The sequence below is a fragment of the Manacus candei genome, unplaced genomic scaffold (assembly GCF_025592945.1).
Source record: "Manacus candei isolate 608988 ecotype Guabito, Panama unplaced genomic scaffold, ASM2559294v1 h1tg000015l, whole genome shotgun sequence".
Taxonomy (NCBI): domain Eukaryota; kingdom Metazoa; phylum Chordata; class Aves; order Passeriformes; family Pipridae; genus Manacus; species Manacus candei.
This window is the reverse complement of record NW_026138063.1, coordinates 20,493,106-20,516,221: the sequence shown is the minus strand read 5'-3', so window position 1 is coordinate 20,516,221 and position 23,116 is coordinate 20,493,106. Positions and strand designations below refer to the sequence as shown.

Here is a 23,116-nt window from a genome sequence, read left to right as displayed (position 1 = left end):
ATAAATCATTGGAGACACTGTTGGACAATGGGTGAATGAGTTACTGCTGAGGGATTGGGTTTTGCCTCGATTTACTGGCTGTAGTTAGAAACACTTCAAGCCAAATTTCAGTTACAGGGGATAAAATAAAGGCCAGCCCAGTCTGGGCATTTTAAGACATAATTGTACTTGGGTAAAGCAATAAGGCATGGTTGTTTCCAGACAGTGCTGCTCACAGTTAATGGTGCCAAGCTGAAATCTACCTGGGTATTACTGCAAACAGCTTTGGAAAGCCTTCATGGGAATGCATATGGCCAGTGAAGGCAACAAGGTGCCTGGATGCTTGAGGTATAGGACAGTGAAACAAAAGAATCTTTGTAGAAACCTGAGGTATGTGAGTGCTGTACAGCTGTAATTATGTGAAACTCTGCAGCTACTCTTTAGCTTGTGGGGAAAAAAGTCATCAGCAGTGCTAAGTAGATGGGAGGGAGATCACAGCCCTGCCTGCTTCAGAGTAAAACACCAGCCCTGAAGCTGTTGGCTACTTCATTTTCAGAAATATGTTGATAACACAGGGCCTGGGAAATTTCAAATTATGACTGAAAGACCAGGACTTCTTAGGACAGAGAAGAAATGAGTAAGAGAAGACTTCATAGAAGCACAGCCTGAAATGAATAGGATCAATACAGGAGATAGAAGCTTGGCTCTTTCCTATCTTGATGTTTGAACACAGGGATAAGTAAGGAAATGGAAAGGGTGGAAAACTCAAATCTGAGGAGAAGAAATACTTTTTCAAAGAGAAATTTAAAGTAAGTCTAGAAAGCATCTGGACATTAACGGGAGTAGACAGTAACCAAGTCCCATTTATGCTTCACATGTTTTGACACTAACACATATTGTTTAAGTCCTGTTGTCAGCTCTGGGCTGACTGGTTACCCTCTTTGAATAATACAAGAATAAGATGACAATGCAATTTCAAAGGCAATATTTTGAATTATAAAATCCTTTTCCATACAGCACATAACTAACCTATGGAACTCACTCCCACAAGATTTAAATTGAGCTGAGACTCCTCTGTATCTGAAAAGGATTGGACATGTATTTATAAACTGGCCCAATTCCATTTGAGGCAAGGGTAGTAAATACTCAACTAGGTATTTGTAAATGATCCTTCTTAAATCCCTGTGGAGAACATGCCACCAGCCCTAAGGACCTCAGCAATGGGCACGTACAGAACGACTTCCCCAGGGGGCAGAAATTCTGCAGTGCTGCACCTTAACACTTGATTTCTCCTCAACAAAAGGTGTCGCTGATGCTTCAGCTCCAGTGCAGTTGGCAGCAGCGCCCTGGGGACTTGACCTGCAGCCCTGCCATGGGTGTGCACAGGTAACACCCAGTGATTGCACACCTGTAACACACGGTGACTGCACACCTGCCGTGGGTGTGCACAGGTAACACAGTGACTGCATACCTGTAACACAGTGACTGCACACAGGTAACACAGTGACTGTACACCTGCCGTGGGTGTGCACAGGTAAGGTACAATAACCACACACTTGCCTACTGTTGGGGCTTCCTCCCGCCTGCTGAACCCACGGAGTGTTCGGATTCACAGTGGTTTTGCTCTCTAGCAGCTCGGGCAGGGTCAGGGCCCCTCCTACCCGGCGCTTTACAAACACTCATTTCGGCCGAGCCCTCAATCCCGACCGCACGTTTGTCGTTCCGGGGGTGCCGGCAAAGCCACCGCTCCACCCGGCCCCGGCGGGGAGCGACGGGGGGCGGCGCGGGGGGCTGCCCGCCGGTCCCGCCGTACCGGGACGGCAGGTGGTGCAACCAGTGCGCCCGGACCGGCCTCCTCGGGGCTCCTCCGGGATCACCGGGGCTCCTCGGGGCTCCTCCGGGATCACCGGGGCTCCTCGGGGCTCCTCCGGGATCACCGGCGCTGCTCCGGGTCCTCCCGCCCCTCTCCAGCCCAGAGCCCTCAGGGACCAACGCGCCCCACGGCGCCACCTGGCGGCGAACCTGGGGATCGGTCACACCGGGATGGAGGGCTGGGATTTGTCACACCGGGATGGAGGGCTGGGATCGGTCACACCGGGATGGAGGGCTGGGATCGGTCACATCGGGATGGGGAAGCTGGGATTTGTCACACCGGGAGGGAGGGCTGGGATCGGTCACACCGGGATGGAGGGCTGGGATCGGTCACACCGGGATGGGGAAGCTGGGATTTGTCACACCGGGAGGGAGGGCTGGGATCGGTCACACCGGGATGGAGGGCTGGGATTTGTCACACCGGGGTAGAGAAGCTGGAATCGGTGACGCTGGGATGGAATCGTTCGCACCGGGATGGGGAAGCTGGGATCGGTCCCGCCAGGATGGGGGCGCTGTGGTTGGTCACACGGGGATGGAGGGCTGGGATCGGTCACACCGATCTGGGGACTGGGGTCGGTCACACGGAGATGGGGTGCTGGGATCGGTCACACCGGGCTGGCGGCTTTGGCGTCGGGAGCTGCCCTGCTGTCCCGACTCCGAGAGCCGCTGCTTCATGAGAGGAACAGAGAGCAGCGGGGACTGCCGAGGATATGGAAGTTTCCACTCCCCTGCTCACCCAGCGCACGGGGGCCTGAACACGGACTCGTGGGTAGTGAAGTGAAATACCCCAAACCAGCCCAAAAGGCAGAGCAGCACGGGGAGCACGCTCACTCCAAGCAGATACTCACTTTGGAAGCAGAACGTTTTTCCAAAGAAGCCTCAGGCAAACATTCTCTGGCTCAGAGATGGCCGTGGGAGATTCTCCCTCACTGACAGGAGCACAGACAGCCCCAGCGATGCCCGAAGGGGCCCAAGCATTGCACTGTGCCCACAGCTCAGCACCCCGGGATGAGGGCTCCTGTGCACATTTACCTACAGCCGGGGTGAAGTTCTTTGGGTAGGTCCCACTATTGCAGCCTGTGTGCCTCAAATGAGCTCCTGTAACACTCCAGGGTGCAAACATGGAGGCACTGTGGGATGTAGCAACAGGGACCACTCTGTGAGGGCAGTGGCTCTGCTCTGCTCTCTGGCCAACTGCCCCTTTTTTAAACATTCCGGCTCCAAAACAGTGCTCATTGCTAGATCTCCAGGTGTACTGAGAGGGATTCCTCATATCTGGGGTAAAAAAGCCAAGTTTTACCATAAAACAACCTGTATTTACTCATCTGAGCCTTAAAAGAATAGACATACTAAATGTTATTACAACATCCAGGCTTCGGCAACATCTAAAGCCTTTCTCTGTGTGTCTGTTTTCACCTACATGTGCTACAGCCTTTCCTGGCCCACTCTCCTCCCAGCTGCCTGTGAGCTAACACGCCAGCTGGGGAGGCCAGACCAGCCACAGTCCCTCTGCAGGACTGTCTCTGTTTGCCTCTGCTGCTCAGTGGCAGAGGGATTGTGATGGGACTGGACTTCAGGAGAGAAGGGACGCATCCTTCTGCATCTTGGCCATGGGGGAAGAAGTGGCTGAATTGCAATGGAAAACCCCTGGGAGCTGTGGGCTTGTTAAATATGCTCAGTTCAGCTTCACCTGTCAAAGGGAAAAGTCTAAGGGTCTTCCAGAGGGAGAAAAAGCAGTTCACCCTTACACCTTGGAACCCTGTTAACTGCAAAGGCAGCCTCTGCTGGAAACACAGAGCACTGTCAGCAAAGCAAAGGGGCTGAGGGGGCAAAGGAGACCTCAAAGCTGATGTTACTCTTAAGAAAGATAAAGCAGAGCCAAGCCAGCGGCAGAGAACCAAACCTAGAAAGGAAAGGTAACATGCAAACAAGCTAATTGAGGAGAAGTACTGGAAAACAGGGCAAGAGAGATACAAATTTTACCATTTCTGCATCTGCAATTCATCTCCGCCTTCTAGGACACACTGACCTTCCCTGCACAAATCACCAGGAAGGAGCTTCTGTGCCTTTTGTGGAAGGGTTTTTTTACCTCTGGACAGAATTCACTTTCCCTTCACAAATATGGGCAAATTAAGCATTAGGCCCATCACCTCAGGCCCATCTTCCATGCCAAAATGCAGCCAAGGCTGCTGGTTCCTCACCACTCTAGCAAGATCCCTGCCCACTCCAGGTCTCCAAGGCAGGTGCACAGGGACAAGGCAGGTCTGAGGCCAGGCCACATCAGTCTGTGGGTTGGGGTCCAGACTAGACACAGGTGTGACCACGACTGGAGACCAGCACTCCTGTCATGTAGCTCAGGTCAATACTGAAGGCTCCAGGACAAGCTGAAAAAGCTTTCCTGGGGCAAGGGTGAGCAGAGACTCCAGAGGGGTCTGTTTAGGCTAATTGGGGCCTATTAGTGCCCTCAGGGCCCTGAAAAAAACGAGAGTGCTTGTGCTGACTAAAGGCTTGTGGTGACTCCAGAGATCCCACTATTAGGGAAAAAGAGGGATCTAACAGAAAACTGCTGAGAGAAGCATGGAGAGAGATCATGCTGATGTGCAGTACCATGGCTGCGGTGAGGCAGGGCTGTATCATGCCCCCACTAGGTGTCAGCAGTAAAAGCCAGGTAACCCTTGCAGTGGCAACAGCTCCCTTCTGAAGTGACTAGCCAGAGGGCCATCACCCATATCCAAGCAACAACATGTTTTGAGAGTAACTGCAAAAATCAAACACACTTTTTCAGTAATTTGCAATGGTACCTGTGATCCCACAATTAGGCAGGTTTGGAGAAGCAGCTCCAAGTTTCTACAGTTTTCAGTTCCATTTCAAAACCAATACATGCTCTGCCTCCCTGCATGTGCAGCCTGAAGTTTCGAGACAGCTCAAGCTTCACTGTGCTGGGTTCCCTCAGCCTCAGCCCCTCTGGAAAACATTCCATGTGCACATTGCATCTCTCCAGATTTTATTCTCATTCCAAATCTGCAAGTACAAATATAGTAACATTCCACTCTCCTAATGCACACTTACAAGATGTCCTGAAATGTCAGATGCTAAACGGTACAAAAAAGCACTTTAGCATGTTCCCGTTGATGTGCAATATAACAGAGAAGGCACAAATTGCTATAACATCTGTTGATTTCTTAGATCTGAACACTCTCCTCCTTTCATCTGGCAGCAGCAAAGCTATTAATACTGCAGCAGCTTCTTCAGAGTTTGCAGCAGTGCACTGGTAAACACATACTTCGAGAATGGTCTCATTTCTGCAGGAATTTGGTCATGACTCCCTCTATCCAAAGCAAAGCTGCTGGAGCAGAGGGATTATAAGAAGGTGAACACAGCAGAGAGGAGTGGACAGGCAGGTAATACCCCTGCTGTGGGGAGGAAGCAGGGGTGAGGCTAGAAAGCTTCCTACCGCTGTAGCTATTGTGTCCCTGCTTCCTCTGCACAGCCAGAGAAAGCACGGCTGACGCAGCCAGTGGGACTGAACTCACCCAGCAGCAGTTGCAGGGCTCTGCCAACCTGGTCAGAACTTGTTCTTGACAAGTAGTGTTGCTGAGTCACTTCAATGGATGCAGGGTCCTTCTCTGTGGTTGGTATTGTTTCTCATGCTGCTAAAAACAGCCATTGGCAATATTCCTTCTGCACATTTGAATTACCCAGAAAAAAAACCCAACTCAGCCAAAAATGTTGAGATAACAAGATTTTTTTCCTGCTTCTGGATGGGAAACAGAATATTTTGACATACTAAGAGACTTTGAAATGAAAAAAATCAAGGTTTTGTTCTGATAAATTTGTATTTTTCTCAGGGAGTGGAGGCCCAGGGAATCACTTTGTTAAAATTTCCCAGTTGGCTTGAATAATAAGGATATGACCTCGAAGAAGTCAACTATGACATGAACATTTTCTCATAACAGAAGACACAATCACTACCTTACTGTGGATCGAGCAACGTGGCTGATATATTGAACACTGTCCAAAGGAGAAAACGGGTCTTCAAGTGGGAGCATCTTGTCCACATCCAAAGCTCCATGTAAAGGCAGCACAGGTGGGAGCTCACATGTCCTTGCCCCACCTCTGGTCTTGCCCTGCTGCAAGGGTTCTAAGAAGAAAGCTGGAGTTTTGGGAACTAGGGACATCCCTGCCTCCTCTTGGAGGATGTTCAAGAAGGGAATAGCTGCCATGGGCTCCTGAGTTGTTAGCACAGTTTACTCATGTGTTGGCTTTTGCAAGGTGTCAAACACCCTCCAAACTGGCCCATTGCTCACTTCCCTTTCCTTCCAAGGGCATAGGCACAAATCCACTCTGAGCATCCATCACTCAGCTACAGCAGCTGTCAAAACCCTTAGGCTGAAAAAATTGTCAGGACAAATTTGTTTGGAATCAAATTAGAACTTCACCACAGGATAAGCACCAGGTTAAGCTGAACCACCTCAGGAGCATCCTTGAAACAAACAGTCCTCAGTTCTCCTTCTCTGCTGGCAGGAAGCCTCTTGACTTCAGTGTATCACCTTACTCAAATACTCTCACATTTTCCTAATGTTGAAATTATAAAGTGCCAGACCAGCTAAATATAGGAACAAAATAAACTAACTACATGAGAAATAAAAGCTTATTTTGTGTCTCTTCTCATCTTATTAGTAATATTTCTTTCCTTTTTCTAGAGTTCCTTGCTGAGCTGGAAAAAAAATCCTAGTTGCCAAATCTGTACTTAATCTGATTTTTTTTCTATATATTTGTTATATATCCTTTCCTCTTTTCAGTCAAGGTTCCACTGTAAATGCAAGTTCTCCACGCTGTCCTAGCCCAAATATAGGTTGTATTTGTGGGAATTAACCTCTTCAGTACTCAAGGAGCAAATCTCAAAGGGATTTTTCTTCAGCAGAAGGTCTGTAATGCTATGAGCACTGTCAAATACTGTGACTGGTGTCTCTCACGTTTTGTGTGTAAAATTGAAACTTCTCACAGCTGCATTTCTGGCTGTGATCTCCATGAAGATGTTACTGACAATTTCCCCCCCATGAAGGGAAATGTCTGGCCATAGCTGGGACTTGCATGGCTCCTGGAGCACTTGCTGCAGCCCCACAGCCCCTTCTGTTGCCTGGAGTGGCCCCTCACCCAGCACATAGCAGTGCTGGAGCTGCAGTGCCTGCTTGCTCCAAACAACCACTTATCTCAGTGGGTTTGGGATCAACCCTTGCAGCTGGAGCATTAAACCAGTGGTGACCTGAAACTGGAGGATAGCACAAACAGTCCTGGAACATTTTCCTCCATCTGGCTGTGTTAAGTCCAGCTAACTTTTGCCATCTTCTGGAGGAAGAGAATAAAATGAGGATGCTCAGTTATATTTGTGCTTTATCAAACTTGAGGCATTAAATAATCTGCTTATTTTCTATTCTCACAAAGATTGCCAAGTCTGTAGATTTTTTTGGGGGGGCCTTTTAACCGTTTCATCCTCAATTCTCCAACAATGTTTTCATTCCACCTCAGATTCTAGAAGCCTCATGGTCATCAGAAATGCTCCCAGGGTAGACAGGGCATATTTGGGGCTTCCTCACAAGTTTTTCAGCAGTGTAGTCTGCTGAAAAGAACTGCTCAGTATCAGAGCAATGGTGCATTTCCCCTCCACTGAAAGAAAAATCTCCTTCACAGGAGAGCTGTGCTTTCCCGTGGACAGTGAACTCACTTCCTTCTGTTTTGTTTATAGCCCTATGTGAGGTTTTTCCTCTTCCATTCCCTTTTCCAAAAGCAGTAAGACAATAAGATATTGTTAAGTGTTAAACATCTATGTTTCTGTTTCTTGTCTTCATAACAGGACTATTAGAATGATGAGAAATGAAACAGGGAAATGATGAGGGAGAATGGCAAAATTTAGCTCAGATTTTTATCCAAAACAGCAGAAAAGACATTCAGAAATGGTCCAGCAATTGCCAGAAGCCATTTTGTTTTCAGAAAAATGACAGATTAACCATGTAAAGTTAATGAACCAGTGCACCATGCTTAAACTAGAAAACTTGGTACCCTGGATAAGGTGATTTGAACAATGCCATCTGCAACAGGGCATAGGAATAAAGCATACAGAGCAAAATGCAGAGATGTCATTTCCAATGGCACCAGGAAATAAAGTATCCATCACTGAACCACAAAATCCTTGGACTCCTCACAAAGGGGCCCTACCTGAAGGGATAAGGGACAAACATGATCATGGGAAGACCTGAGGATACCGTTGGAGAAGAGGAAGCTCTCCACAGTGTGTGGAAGAAAACTAAAGGAATCTGACCTCTCACAGTCTGGGAAGAATGTCTAAGGTCAGACAAAATGGTGCTGGAATGGCACATCCAAAATTAGGGATCAGTGCAAGCCCCAGAGCTGGTCGTATGGGTAGGATCACCCAGGCACACAACCAGTAACAAACCAGTCACCGTGCAAGAGCAGGAAAGTTTGAACTATCCTCAACATGCTAAATGTAGTGGGTGTGACAGTTTGACCTCAAGCAAGAGAAGGGCACACACAGGGACCATGGGCAGCTTTGAAATGAATCCTGTGATCGGCTAAGAGGATCCAGAAAATGTGTATTTGGTGTAATGAGAGGAGTCAGCCCAGCACATGGACAAGTACAATGGCAAGGAGGTTTGGCAGCACAACCCACTCCTGCAGGAACTTGAAATTCCTGGGGATGCTCAACTGTCTAGAGAAATGCATGTCACACCAATCTGCCCAAGCCAGAAACCTCATCTAGTGCTCCTGTCTCCCTGAGACAGCCTTCCTGAAGCCAGATGGATGATCACATCCAATTCATTTAACTTGCCAAGTGTTATTCCTCAGACAGTAAAAGAGCACAATTTACTGAGCATGAGCATGAACAGTCTCAGTCAAAGATATGCAGCTCATGGTCCCAGCACTGCACAAGCCAAAGGCAGAAGATGATGTTACATGGAGGCAGATGGATTCTGATCAATATTTAACACTGTCAAACTATCAGATAAATGGATAGATTTCGATATCACTCAATGACTCTTGTAACTCTAAAAAGTTTGAAAAGTGGTGCCATTTTACCAGCAGCTTGCAGGTACAGGGACAGACAAAGCAAAACCAATAACACACACCCCCCAACTATTTCAACAATAAAACATTTAACACATTTTCAATCAGCCAGTGCAAAATTAAAATGTTGCCATGTAGATCAACATAAGGAAACAGCAACCTCAAACAACAGATATCCCAGTGGATAGCCCTGAAGTTGGAGGCTGCAGAACAGGGGAGCCAGAACCCCCATTCCCAGCTCTTAGAAAGCAGGACAGAAACAAAGAGCAAACTGAAACAGAAAGCCCTGGCTCACAGTGCTATGCATGGAAGGACATTACTGCAGCTGGACACATGGCAGTGCAGGAAAACCTGTGAGGATGGGTAAAACTGGGAGTACAGGGAACAGGGGGAGATCCCCAGGAAGGCTGTAATTTCTGTGTTGTTTTATGTATATAATTATACGTACACATACATATATAAAACAACCAAAGAAAAACCCTCTCACATATTTTAATACATAAGTAGTAGCCTTTAGGTCTGCTGCAGGCTTTGTTCTCCTAAAGTGAAAGCTGCCAGAGTACACAATAAAATGTCATTATTTTTCTTGCTGCTCTCCTTCTCTTTCCTGTCTCATACACTTCCTTCATTCTTTCTCTGTCTCTCTACTTTATTTCACTTCTTTCTTCCCCCCACTTCTATTCTGTCTCTCCCTACCCCCCCTTATTATCATTTCATCTCTCCATTCCTCCTTGCTCCTTTCCTGCTTCTTCTGCTCTTCTGTCTCATTCCCAGTCACTCATTTCTTTCATACTGAATTAACTCTACCCCTGGTCTATGCATCCTGACAATCTATCTGTTTTTAATTGTTGCACTAAACTTAGCTGGACATTTCAGAGAGCTGTGTACATTTATAGTGAGGACCTTTTCAAAGTCTTCATAATTCAACTCGATTCCATGTATTTGCTACAAGAGCCATATGTTTTTGTGGATCACGTATTGTTTCGCACATGTGAATACTTACAGAGCAGACCTGTGTTTGGGTATCAATTGCTTCTGCTTTCTGAGATGCCAAGTAATTTTGTGCTGTGTAATAGCATTTATGTTTTGAAATGTGGAGAGATTTTCTCCACACTTCTAAAAATGCTCTGTAAATGTAACAAATGAGGGCTCACAATGCTGAGTGGGCTTTGCTTGGCATCCTTTCAGAGGTTAAAAGCCCTCACATGCTGCTCCCCCTCAGGGCTAACCGGGTGGTAGGGTTTGAGCAGCATCAAGACCACATTGCTTCTTCATCACAATTAGCCTTTTTAAGGGCCCTTCACAGATGCCACCAGTATTTCTAAGTTTTATTGATTCATCCCAACAAACTTCCTAGAAATGATTAATTAATCTATTACATCCTCAGAGCAGATCTAGCAGCCTTTAGTCAGACAAAACTTTCCTGCCTCACACCCTGGTGCTAAGTCTATAAAGAAGGGGAGAGAAGGGGGAGAACATCATGATGGATTCTGGCAGGCATGTAAGAATTGACATTTCCTTTTCAGCAGTTAAAACATTAAACCAAACATTAAAATCCTACCCTAGGTGTGGATGTCCCCAGCACATCTTGGTATCAAATGTGTGCATCTCCAGGGAAAAGTGGACAGAGACTAGCAGTGATCTAAATGGAGGGGAAAAGTTCTCACACTGATTCAATTAGAGCAGTAGATGTTGTAATATAGCTTCAAGGGATAACTGAAACTTTTGGAGAGTGCTTCCTTTTTTTTTCTTTCCCTTTTTCTTTCCTTTGGCTGCTGCCACATGGAGCTCATTTCACATTTCAACTATAATGTAAGTGATACAGCAAAACAGTTCTCACTTTGTGTCAGATCCACTAGTGCCGAATCCACAGGCACCCTCCTCCAAACAGTCTGAGAACAGAGCTATGCTCAAAGCTTTACCTTTTCTACCCTACTCCTGCCACACCTGGGTCTCGAGTGGATGGGTTTTCTTTCTGACTGCTAGCCAGAAAATACTTGAGTGACCACCAGAAAATGATCCATCTCACTCATTTTCTCTGGGAAAAAGTACAAAAGTTAAATCATGACAGTTGTTCTGTGCTACAGTGACATGAAGCACAGGACAAAGACAAAAGTGCTATTAACCAACTATGTCAATAGAAGCAGAAATCCACACCTAATATGATGAGAGTGCACTGATTTTGTTACTACTGTGCTGATTTGCACCAGTGGAGCATCAGTGCTGGCAAGTTCTCGGGCAACAGGGTGCTCTTCCCCCTGAGGTAGCCAACAGTCTGGAAACATCATAGAAGTATTTTGCCTGGGGACTCCCAGGATCTGGAGCTGCTTCATGTGCTCTAGTATTGCAGCAACGCCCCAATCTTGCTTGAACAGTAAACAAATACAACAATAGCTACAAAGATAAACCACAAAAAATTTCCCACTCCTGGAATTCCCAATGCAAGGTTAGCACTTTCCCCTCAGAAATAGCCAGCACCTCAACTTCCCACTGCACTGGCTCCAGCTGTGGGTGCTCAGTGAGTCTAAAATTCAGCTCTGCTCCATTCTTTGTCACTCAGAAGTTGAAAGAGCTATAGAAAAAACAACCCTGGAAAATTAAGGCATATAAGTTTGTTCATTGTGGAGAGCTTGCCTAGGTCAGTCCTTCCCACTGCAAACTGACATCCCACCATCAGAGCTGGGCCGCCAAATCCTCAGGGATTCACTTGCAGTCTGTATTCCTCTGTTGGCAACAGAGGCAACAATAGCTCAGCTCATCCTCCAGTGCCTGCTGAGTCATCTCTGTGATCTTCCTCGGCTTGTTCAGCCCGTGGGGAATCCCTGGCAGTCACGCTGCCCCACACAAATCCCCCTGCCCAGCCCCAGCAGAGAACTGAAACAGGGAAGGGGCACTGTCAGGCTCCAGTGAGGAGCTCACGGCAGAGCAGGGAAACCAGGACATCCTTCTGTCTGTAGCATCAGTTATTTCACTGGTTCTTACATTTCTCTAGGATCCACCACACTTGATTTTCTTTAGCGAACTCTGTTACTCCTAATACTTTATAAATATTCAGTTCTTCCTCAAATAAAAGGTAATAGCTGATACATCCTCATTTGTCCAAGATCCATGACCACACAGTGATTTTTTGAGTCTGAGTAATATAAAATTAAGTTTTATCACTAAAAATGTCAGTAAATGTGTATAAACCCATTTTCTACAGTTATAAGGTCTCAGTTGCCAAAGGATTGCATCCTGCACATATTTACAAGAAAATTTGGCTATGAAGATTACTTGACACCTTCTAGTTCTCCTAACCAAGTGCTGCTTTCCACACTGCTTTGTTAATATTTGTACAGGGCCACACTCCAAAACATGAGGATTCATGATGACTTCTTACATAAAGGGAATTTTCCTTACAGGACAGATTAGTGGTTAAAAATACAGGACACGAGAGCAATGGTAAAAGCCTGCTGCCAGAAGGGAGGGCTGCAGCCCCGGTGGTATCAGCGAGAGAAAGAGAGCAGCAGCAAAAAGCAGAGCAGAATCCACGAGGGAAACGGAGCAGGCAAAAGGAGAAAATGTGCAACCGCCTATTTATATCCCAGGAATTCCCCACATTTCAAGACGGCGCGAAGAACGTCCCGCAGGCTGGGAAACACCCCCCGTGGCTTTTATTTTTTTTTCTGGGTGTTTTCTGGCAATGGGACGATGCTGAGAGCACGGCGGGGGGAAGAGAGGAGCCCTGTGGGCCGAAGGGCCGCTCCCCTCGGGCGGTGCGGGGAGGTGCGGGGAGGTGCGGGCCCGGCAGAGGGCAGCGGCGGGCCGGGAGGTGCAGGCACAGGCACCGCCGCATCGGGCCAACTGCAACTACTTAGGGTGTGCTCTTTGCTTCAGACTCCGAAACGTGTCATGTGCAACATCAGAAAGGCGCACTGGTGAACTCTCCGCCTCTAATGGGAAACACTTGAGGGTTCCACCAAATCTGTCACTTTTTAAATGAAAACATGAGAAAAAAAAAAAGGGTTGAGATAAAACAAAACAACAGGGGAAAAAAAAAAAAGTTGGAATCACGCACTTTGATTCAGATACTGAAAAATTTTCCTCTAGGAATGGAAAAACTGATGGAAAAAAAAAAAAAGAAAAAGGCAAACCGAAATCTTCTGGTGCTTGTAGCGGCCGGAGCAGACATTCCTCCCTGTAATCCTCTCGTTCCCTTCCCGCTTCGGGAAGGGAAAAAAAAACCAACAGAAAACCAAAAAAAACCCCACAAAAACTACTCTACGATGGCTCGTAGAGATTTTGGGACCTGAAGATGTTTAAACAAGTGGTTCCCATTTCTATGCTAAGGCAACTGGTGACTGTCTCAGACAACACTAGCTGCTCTGGTCTGAACTGAACAGTGGTTTATCAAAAAAAAAGGCGAATTAAGAGGCTTCCAAAGCAAGCTCGTTGATTTTGGGGAAAGAGTAGGGAAAGAGAAGGACTGTTCAGTGGACTGGAACCACAACAGGCGGGGCAGGAGGCTGCTCTACAAGAGATATCAGCAATGATGAGTATTTTTAAAAACATTAGTGCTAACTTTTAAAATCTACTTCTTTCTTGAAAACGTCCCCGTATTTCGGAGGCATCATAGGAACCAGAAAGGCAACCTGTAAGACCGGGGACCGAGAGGCCGCCCCTGTCCCTGTCCCTGTCCCTGTCCCTGTCCCTGTCCCTGTCCCTGCCCGCCTCGCCCCCGCTGCCGGCCCGGCCGCTGCCCCGCGCCCTGGGGACGTTGGATCCATGGCAAACCGTGAGGACACGGATTAAAGTGCCTCGGGAATCCCTCTCCCACTGGTACCAGCGGGGATCCAAGTGGCCGTTCCCGGACGCAGGGTGTGCGCCCCTCCTGCCCCGCTTGGGGCTGGTTTGAAGGCAGAAAGGGCTGGTACGGTCCCAAAACCTTGACGAAAACGAATCAAGGGAGAACTCCGGCTGCCCAAACCTCAGAACCGTGCAACTTGCTTCCCCCCGAAAGACCTCCCGGCATCCCCCTGCGCCTCGGGGGTGTTTTATTAGCCAGGCAACCAACATTTCCCGGGACTTCGTTGTCCGGGCTGTACGAGCCGTTCCCGGCACCGCTTCTGACTCTCCGCCGGGGCTGGCAGCAGCCCCTCGGTGGGACAGGCTGAGGGGCTGGCTGCGGGGCTGGCTGCGGGGCAGCCTTCGTGCCGCAAGAACCACTTGTACCCGAGCGCGGGGAGGGTTCAGGAGCCACGTACCAGATGCCGCACACATTGTCGCTGATAAGCACCAAGAGATATCGCCTCCAAATCAAGGAGCGGAGGAAACGCAGCGCATCCTCAACATGTGCCTGATATTTTTTTCCCCGAACATCTTGTTAAAAGCAACACCTGAAAAAAAAAAAAAAAAGACGTGTAGCGAGTGACTCCTTTTAGTTTCTCTCCCCTTTTGATAACTTAGGACACTGCGCCTCGTGTTGTGCTCAGCTTCGCCCTGTCCTTTATTGATTGTTTGGGTTTTCATGGAACAGAACGATAGTAACGAAAAGAACCCCAGTTATCGTTGGGAAAAAACGGGGAAACAGGCGCCGCATGTTAAACAACAGGTCAGTAACTTTTTTCTGCGGCGGAGCAGACAGCTGGCCCCACAATCCGCACCTTTGCACGCCCTGCTTGCCCGAGGAAGTGGAAGCTACCCCGACAGCCCAAAAATCACGAATCTTCTCCCCACACTGTCTCACAGCCCATTTACTGAAGGCCCACGTTTCTTTTCAGATGCCTCCGCCCGATTCAAGCGCCAGATCTCCATCAACCGTCAGTAAAATGCCCTTCGAGGGCCAGCCCGCGGCTCGGGGCGGTTTGCATCGTTCCGTGCCCGCTTTCCCCCCGTGCTGCCTCCTGTCATCGAAAACAGTCACTGTGAACCACAAAGGTGAGATTCCGCCCCGTTACGTCGTGATCTCTCCGAATTTGTTATTCATGTGGTGTGGGGGGAAAATCCCGCTGGAGAGGGAAAGAAATTAAACGAAGGTAGGTGAACCATTCATCTGCCAGCAAACCCGCAGGGTTTAAAGGGCCAGCTGGGAAGGCAGGAGCCTCCGTCTGTGGCAGGAGCCACCTGTGTGCGCGCCTGCGCCCTCCGGGAAAACCGACCTCGGGACCCCCGGCACTTCAGGGAAGGATGACGTTCCTCTTGCCGTCATTTTATAACGGGGAAGGGCCTTACACAGTGCGCAAACCCTCTCCCAAAGGCCGAGCAGGGAGAGCCGCTGTTTCACTTTAAGATCACACCTGATGAGATTTCTCACCGTATTTGCTCACTGTGCAACTTGAGGGAGAGCAAGGCCCTCCTGCCCTGCCAACGCGTTCGTGATCTGTGGTTCTCGAGCCCCTCTCTTGGGCAGAAGGGGCAGGTCCCGAAAGCGGGAGCGGGTGGGCTCCCGCGGGGCGCAGCCCTGCCTGGTGCCCGGCGCCGAGCGCTGGGCGGGAACAAGAACAAGGTTTTGTCGAAAGCCGAATTGCACTTCAGGAAACATGCAGCTGATTTGGAACGGATTCCCACCAGCCCACCAAACCCTGCAGCTCCTTGTTTGGCTAATAAAGCCCCATGTGTTTCTAAACTTATGAAAAGAAAAAGGAAAAAGATGTCCATTCAAGTAAACTATAAGTGAAAACTCATTGATTACCTCCGCCTTCTTGTCTCTGATTTGATTAATCATTGGCCATCATGCTTTCCGAGTCACTTCTGTGTTGGTTTCCCTCTGTCTGAATCCTGTAAGACTTTTCCAGAAGGGCGGCTGTGATGTTGAGACCAACATACTGTAAACAACCACAAGAAGCACAGCTAATGTTTTCAATACAGCTCTAGGACTAAAATAAACTCATTGGACTAGGCCAGCCCGAGCGATTGTTTTGGTGAGCGCTTCCCAGGCCCGCGGCTCAGCACATCCCCGAGGGCTACCTGGGGCGGGCAGCGATGCCGCGGCGGCTCCGGGCCGCGGAGCGGGCGTCGACCCCGCCGGGAGGAGCCTCCTCCCTGCCTGCCCTGTGCGGGGCCTCATCCCTGCTGCGAGGCAGATGTGACACCGCCGCAGAGCACAGCCCTGCCAAGGGCGGCGATGCCACGCACACCCCGGAATGGACTTCTGGGAGATTCCGCAGAGGTGAAGGGAGAAGTCGGAGGGGAACGGTAGACCCGGGAGCCCCGCCCGCGGCCTCCCTCTCTCCCCCGCTCCCGGCTGCCAAGGTGTGCCAAGAGCTGCCGGCGCCGCTGGCGGGGCTCAGTGTCGCTCTCGGGGCTCTGCAGCGCTTCTTGGGGCTCTCCTGTCTGGATATCCCGGCTCTGACCGAGCCCGCTACAGTGTCCGGTTTTTTAGTCCTGGCAGTATTTTTTTCATCAGCTTCTATTGCCCAAAACACCACGCCGGCTGCCCGTGTCCCCCCGCACGGAGCTGGCCCCCCATGTTTGAGGTTGGCTGCAGGAGCTGACCCCGCAGGGAGGGCCGAGCCCAGCGGGACCCTGCCCGCCCCGTCGAGCCGCCCTTCGGCCACCCAGGCCGGGTCGGGCCCGAGGCGCAGGGCAGGCGGCGAGCTGGGGTCGCCGGAGCTCGCCGCGCTCCCGACCGGCGGGAGCCGCGTCCGTCACACACGCAGAGCGGAGATTTTTTAAGTAACAAATGTACTTTTTTATTTTTGAAACAAAAATATCGTTTTCGGCTTAACAATAGCCGGATCTTGCTGAATGAAGCCTTTGCATATTTTCCTGTTTTAATTGGTTGTATAATAAACAGTCCTGACCCCGCACTCTCTTTTCAATGAGTTCAGGGTGAAACGCGGACCATGGGACTGGAAGTGACTTTTTCACCACTTAAAACACGGACAAGAATACCAGGAATCAGGTGGTATTAACCTGGCGCTCCGGCCGGGGCGGGAGGGAGGGTGCAAGGTAAGAGCCCTGTGTGTGTCTCCCCACGGAGCACGGCTCTGCCCTGCCCTGCTCGCAGCCACCGCCACCGTCGCCCACCCGCTCCAGGCACGACTAGAGGAGCCGAAGCAGCTCTCCCGGGGTCCCTCGGCACTCGCGCTCCCGCCGGCCCGCAGGCAGAGGGCAGCCGTGCCGTGCCGTGCTGGCGGGGACCGGCCGGGGTGCCGAGGGCTCTGCCACCCTCTGACTCCGGCCAGGGGTTCAAAGGACCTTTGCGGCCTGCGCAAAGGACCTGAGAGGAAGAAAAAGCTACGGCCGCAGAACATCCCGCCGGGTTGGCACTGCCCCGGTGTGCCAGAGCAGCAGAGGGGCTGTAGGAGCCCGCTCAGCGTCGGGGGAAAAACCCGGCCCTTCCCCCGAAGGCCACGGGCAGCGCTGCCTCTCCCGCAGTGGCCGAGGCAGTCTGCTTCCACGCCCGCTCCGGGCAGGGAGAAAACACCCCTCGCTCTTCTGCTTTCATCTTTCTCCAGCGTTGCGTAAACTCGGGACCGTTCCTTAAGGGCAGTGGCGGCGGCTCAGCGGCCCTGAGGCCCCCTGGCCCGGCTCTGGCCCCCGGAGCAGCCCCGCGGCCGGAGGAGGCTCTGCGCCAAGGTGCTGTCCCGGGGAGTGCGTCCCGCTCCGTGGAGCATTCCCCCTGCCGTCCTTTATATAACGGGGAAAGACCTTACACAACGCGCAACCCCAGCTCTTGCCAAGAGCTCGGCGCTCGGCTTTTGTAAATGGGCCGACGGGGCTGGGCAGCGGCGCGGCCGGGGGCAGGTGGGACCCGCGGGATCGGCTGACGTGGCTGCCCGGAGCGAGGGACTTCTGAGCCGCCGTGAGCACCCCTGGCGCTGTTCGTGCCCACGGAGCTGCCTGCACGAGGGGTCGGTACAGACCCCTTCTGCTGCCCAGCCCCTGTCGTCCCAAGTGCCACTGTCGGGATGCGGCCCGACCCTACACATCAGCCAGGCTGCCCAGCGGGTTCGTGTGGGACACTTAATCCCTGCGTGTCGGTGCTGGGTGTTCAGTATCGCACGGCGCGGTCCGCGGCGGCTCCCCACGGGCCGGCCCCCGCTGCCCAGGCAAGCACAGTGAGCAGGGACGTGATGGCCGCCCCCTCCCCAGGCCGGCAGGACTGACCGGGCGGCCCGGCCGCTCCCGGCAGCGGCAGAGGCAGAGCTGCTGCCGGCAGGACCAGCCCTGCCCCGGGCCACAGCCTGACAGTGCCCGGCAAGCGCCGCCAGGCCAGCCCGGGACGGCGGCAGGGTTCTCGCCGTGATTTCCCTGTGAAGTTTACATTCAGTGCAGTCTCTGTTTATAAAATACAGAAAACGATCGTGAAAACATCCTACAGGCGCAATGGCCGCAGTTGACTCGGGGCCGCGCTGCTGTCGGGGAGCGGCGAGGGGAGCCCGGGGTGAAGGCGATCGGAGCCTCGCCCGTGCACAAGGAGTCCAGCAGACGGACTGGGCACCGGCCCGGCCCGGAGAGCGGCCTCATGTCCCTGCCGGCCCGCTCCTTTCCCAAACGCGCGGCTCTCTGTCTCTCTGTGTGTACTCAGACGGGCACTGATAAAGCACTAGTAAAGACCCCCGGGAACCGGAGTAGCCCCGGGGGCCGCACGACCCTGCCCGGTCCCGGGCTACCGCCTTCTCCCGCAGCACCTGGCACTGCCAGGTATCGCTTCACCCAAAGCCGCCGAGCCCCAGCAGTCCCCGGGTGCTTGCCAAGGGCGCTGCAGCCCGGCCGAGCGACAGCACAGCCCAGGAAGGAGACCGGGGAGGCGCCGGTGGGCCTGTGCGGGGTCCGGGACGGTAATCCCTCCCTCCCTTCTCCCCATGCCCACCTCCGGCGGCGGGGGTTTCCCTTGTTTCCGACGCACCGTGGAGGAAATTAGCGGGACTGGCAGTACCTATTAAATAAGGAACAAGCAGCCAAGGCCCTGAGCCCTCCGGTGCAAAGCTCCGATCCCCGAGGCCTGTGAGCGGTGCTCCCTCTCCCCTCCACCACCTGCTCCCTTCTGAAGGCCGCGGGCAGGTCTGAGTCGCGGGACAGCGCTCCGCTCCCGCAGAGGCACGGGTGGCAAAGGCGCGAGTCGCGGCCGTGTCCCATGTGCACTGGCAGCCCCTCTCCGGCCTTTCGCCCCATCGTTACACCAGTGTCCGTGTGGAGGCCAGGTTTTTTCCTTCCCGGCACCAGGGCAGCGCTCGGCCCGCAGCCCCTGCGCACAGCGCGGAGCGGCCGGGGCACCGCCGCCTTGCAGCGGCTCCGCTCCTGTGCGTCCCTGTCGGCCCGGCACTGGAGCCCCTCGGCCGTACCAGCGCTCTCAGCGCCCTCCCGCTGGGGACAGGGCCTAAGCAGCGGGGCCAGGGGGCACAGCAGGGTGCCCGGGCTGGCCCGGCGGGTGCCCCTGGAGCCCTTCTGCCCTGGCCGTGCTCGCCGAGTGGCGCCGCGGCAGAGAGGCGACCGGTCCCCACGTCCCCCCACGGCTTTCTGCGCCCAGGTTGGAAGCTGCCGCTTCCTCCCGTTCAGAGAGGCTGCAGCAGGCCCTAGCAAAAGGGAAGACCGTCAGGCAGCCGGGCAAGGGCCTGGCTGACCCGCGGGTCACTCTGCAGGCCTCCAGCAACAGGCGGGGAGTGCTCACCCCCAGCACTGGTTTTCGCCCCCGGCAGTCCCTCTCCGGGACAGGGAGCAGCCCGCGCGGCCCGGGAAGCGGAACACCCGCATCCCCACTCCTGCCGCAGAACTGCAAGCCTGGCCCAGGTCGGCATCTAAGAGGACCCACTGCATCCCGGGCCGGCACTGGGCGAGGGCCACCCCGCCTGCCCCATCCCCTCCTGACCCGCAGGAGCCCGCGCAGGGGCCGCTGTCCCCGTGGGCCGGCAGGTTTCGAAGCGAGGCCCAGGCCTCCGGAGCGCCGCTGCCGCAGCCATCGGCCCGGCGAGGAAAGAGGGACCCGCCGGTGGCTCCCGGCTCCGTCCCCGGCCGTGGCCCGGATGGGGCGCAGGCCGCTGTGCAGCGCGGCCGGGCCTGGGATAACGCGGAGCCGCGCTGCGTCGCCCCGAGCAGGCGGGAGAGAAATGAAAGCGGAGCCGGGGTCCGCTGCGGGCATAGCCGCAGGCACTGCCCAGAGGGCTGGGTACACGGGCGAGGTGCCGGCAGCTGCCGCGTCCCGGAGCGGAGGCGTTCCCGTGCCCGGCCGCGCTCACCCCTGTGGAGCCACCGAAACGGTCCCGCAGCGGCCGGCGCGGCCCCGCCGGAGCTCTCGGCGGGAGCGCAGCTCGCCGGTGCATCACGGAGCCGATGGAGAGTTCGGGCATAGCCGCCTGTTCCCGCGGCGGAGCGGCCCCGGGAGCGGCCCCGGGAGCGGTGCCCGCCGCCAGGAGCGGGCCGGGCAGCGCCGAGCGGCCCCGGCACACGGCGCCCGCCCCATTCTCTGCCGCCGCTAACCGATCCCGAGCACGGAGGAGCGGAGTGAAATACAACGATATGGAAAGAAGGAAAGGCATTTTATTGGAGACTTTACAATGCTAGAAAGTACAATAAAAGTGCTAGTTCACTCTAGAAAAGTTGGTCCCAAAATGGTACTATGCCACAATATCTATCAGCTTACACAAACATTTACAGGATCGCTATGAACTGGCCCCTGTTTTATAAACGCTATTTTTTTCACATTACCCTATGTAAAATTGAAGGATCAAAACTTTTTAAGAAAAACGTCAAGCACTCAAAAGCAGAACCTACTGGAAAATCCATTTGGGGCCAGGTTTGGGGGAAAAAACGAAGATAGTTTAAACTTTCATTATTAATAATAATATGCACACTGAAAAATATTCTAATTTACAGGAAACAGTCTCTTGTTTTTAAAAACATCAAAATATATTTTTAGACTTGTATAAAATTACTTTTAAGACCTCAGAGGACATTGTCTCCTTTAAAAAATATATTTCCCACTGCCGAAACGTTTCAGGAGTGACCCTGGCAGGTTTTGTTTTTTGGTTTGTGTTAACCAGCAATATCGCACATCTGCTGTTACAGCAGTCCCCACGTTAAGTACTATTTTAACGAAAAGGCACAGCTCGGAAGAAGCGCAGTGCTTTGCAGAGCGAGGAAGAAGACAGAAAACGCGAAGAGAAGGAGGACGAGCACCGCGGGCACACAGTAGTGTATAGGCCCCGCCAGCCCTGCACCGCACGCGTGAAAATGCCTCTGCTATTTACAAGCTCCACTTTACTCTCCCCAAGGCCGGGCCCGAAAAGATTACGGCCGAATTGCAAAGGAGCATAATTTTGAGGGCTAAACAGCTTATTTTTTAATTACATGCTCCCCTGCCCCCCCCCAAAAAAAAAACCCCAAACAAACCAAAACCAAACCAAAACTAACAACTCACAAACAAACACACACACACACACACAAGCAGAGAAACACTCGGTGAATCCCCACTCGCTCGGAGACAGGCGGCCCGGCCGCCGACGCCCGGCGCAGCCCCGCGGGGAAGCTCCCACATTTACACTGCCTTCTTCTCATGGCCGGACGGCTCCTGCACTGACACTACACCCGGGGCGAGGCTGCTATTTACCCACTGCGACAGTTTGGGCAGAGAGAGAGGAAAGTCTGCAGCTAAGGGACGAGAAGAGACACGAGAGCACAGGGGAACGCGGCCGGATGGGAGAGGGGCAGCGGGGCCGGTGCATTTCTGTGACGGCGGCCGGCCGGAGCCTCCCTAGATGTCTATGCGGGAGTGCAGGGCGCTGTGTTTGCTGTCGTGCTCCCAGTAGGAACAGTGCATCATGGACAGCTCGGTGGGCTGACGGGCGCAGGCAAACTGGAGGCCGGCTCCGTTCGCCGCCGGGGCCGCCGGCGGTGCGGGGCTGGCCGGGCTGAGCTGCTGCGGGTGGTGGGCGTGCGGGTGGTGGTGGTGGTGGCCCATGCCGTTGTAGGAGTTCACCATGCTGGGCAGCGCCATGCTCTGCACCCGCGAGTAGGGGCTGTAGGACGCCGGGCCCGAGAGTCCTTTCACATTGACGGGGCTGACGTTCCCGCCAGACATCTGGCAGGAGGTGTAGGGCATGGGCGCGGGGGGCTGCGCCAGCGGCCACGAGTTGTTCATGAAGGTAGACTGCAAGTACTTGGGCGGGGACAGGTAGCCATAGCTGTCTGGGCTGAAGAGGGTCTTGCCAGGCTGGAAGTGGGTCGGAGGCGGCCGGAAAGGCCGTTTCATCCTTCGTCTCCTGCGGTAGTTGCCTTTCTCGAACATGTCCTCGCAGGCGGGGTCCAGGGTCCAGTAGTTGCCCTTGCGCTCGCCGCCGCCCTCCCGGGGCACCTTGATGAAGCACTCGTTGAGGCTGAGGTTGTGGCGGATGCTGTTCTGCCAGCCCTTCTTGTTCTTCTCGTAGAAAGGGAACTTGCTGATGATGTACTGGTAGATTCCAGACAGCGTGAGCCTCTTCTCAGCGCTCTCCCGGATGGCCATGGCGATTAGGGCCACGTAGGAGTAGGGGGGCTTCTGCGAGGGGTCCGGCTTCTCGGGGCCCTTGTCCGTGCTCAGCTCCTCCTTGACTCGCTCCGGCTCCTTGCTGCCGCTGGTGTCATGAGCCAGTAGCGCCACTGTGTCTTCCTCGCCGTCCGGGTAATTGTTCATCATGGTGCCCCGTGTCCGCCGCCCGGGGCGGCCAGCGCAGCGCCGCGCGGTGCCGAGCGCTGCCCGGTGCGCGGAGCCCGGCGCCGGCGGCCGTCCCGCCCCGCGCTCGCCGAGACCGAGGCCGGAGCCGGGACCGGGACGGAGATGGGGAGGCGCCTCTCGCGGCGCCGCTGGTCCGTGCAGCGCGGCGGCCGCGGCGTCCCTGCCCCCGCGGGCTCCGCTCCCCTCTGCCGCGGCGGCCGGGCTCTTTTCTGATTTGTATGGGCCCGGCCGAGTTCCGCTTTCGTCAAGAGCCCGCTCCCCTATCGCGGCCGAGCCGCTGGGCACGGCCGAGTTCACCCCGCAGTCACGGCGCCGCGCTCAGCCCCGCGCACACGCGGCCCGACGTGGCCCCGCGGAACGGCGCGGAACCGCCCCGGCCCCGCCGCGCCGCCGGGGGCGGGGAGACGGGGGGCGGTGTCCGGGGGGTGCTCAGGGAGCCTCTGCCGCCCACCTCGGAGCCCGGTGGGGCCCGCGGCGCTGCGCTCCCTGCCCGCCCGGTGGGTGCGAGGGGGTGTGCCCGCGGCGCTCGCCCCCGCCACGGCGGCTGTC

The 23,116-nt window shown here is 53.7% G+C and overlaps 1 protein-coding gene across 1 annotated transcript; it reads right to left on the bottom strand.

Annotated features, from left to right (window-relative positions):
* Nucleotides 1–20,438: 20,438 nt before the first annotated feature.
* Nucleotides 20,439–22,671, bottom strand: FOXL2 (forkhead box L2). Its single transcript, XM_051782091.1, has one exon. It carries the CDS (start codon nucleotides 22,526–22,528, stop codon nucleotides 21,608–21,610), a length of 921 nt encoding a protein of 306 aa, XP_051638051.1. The 5' UTR covers nucleotides 22,529–22,671; the 3' UTR covers nucleotides 20,439–21,607.
* Nucleotides 22,672–23,116: the final 445 nt, after the last annotated feature.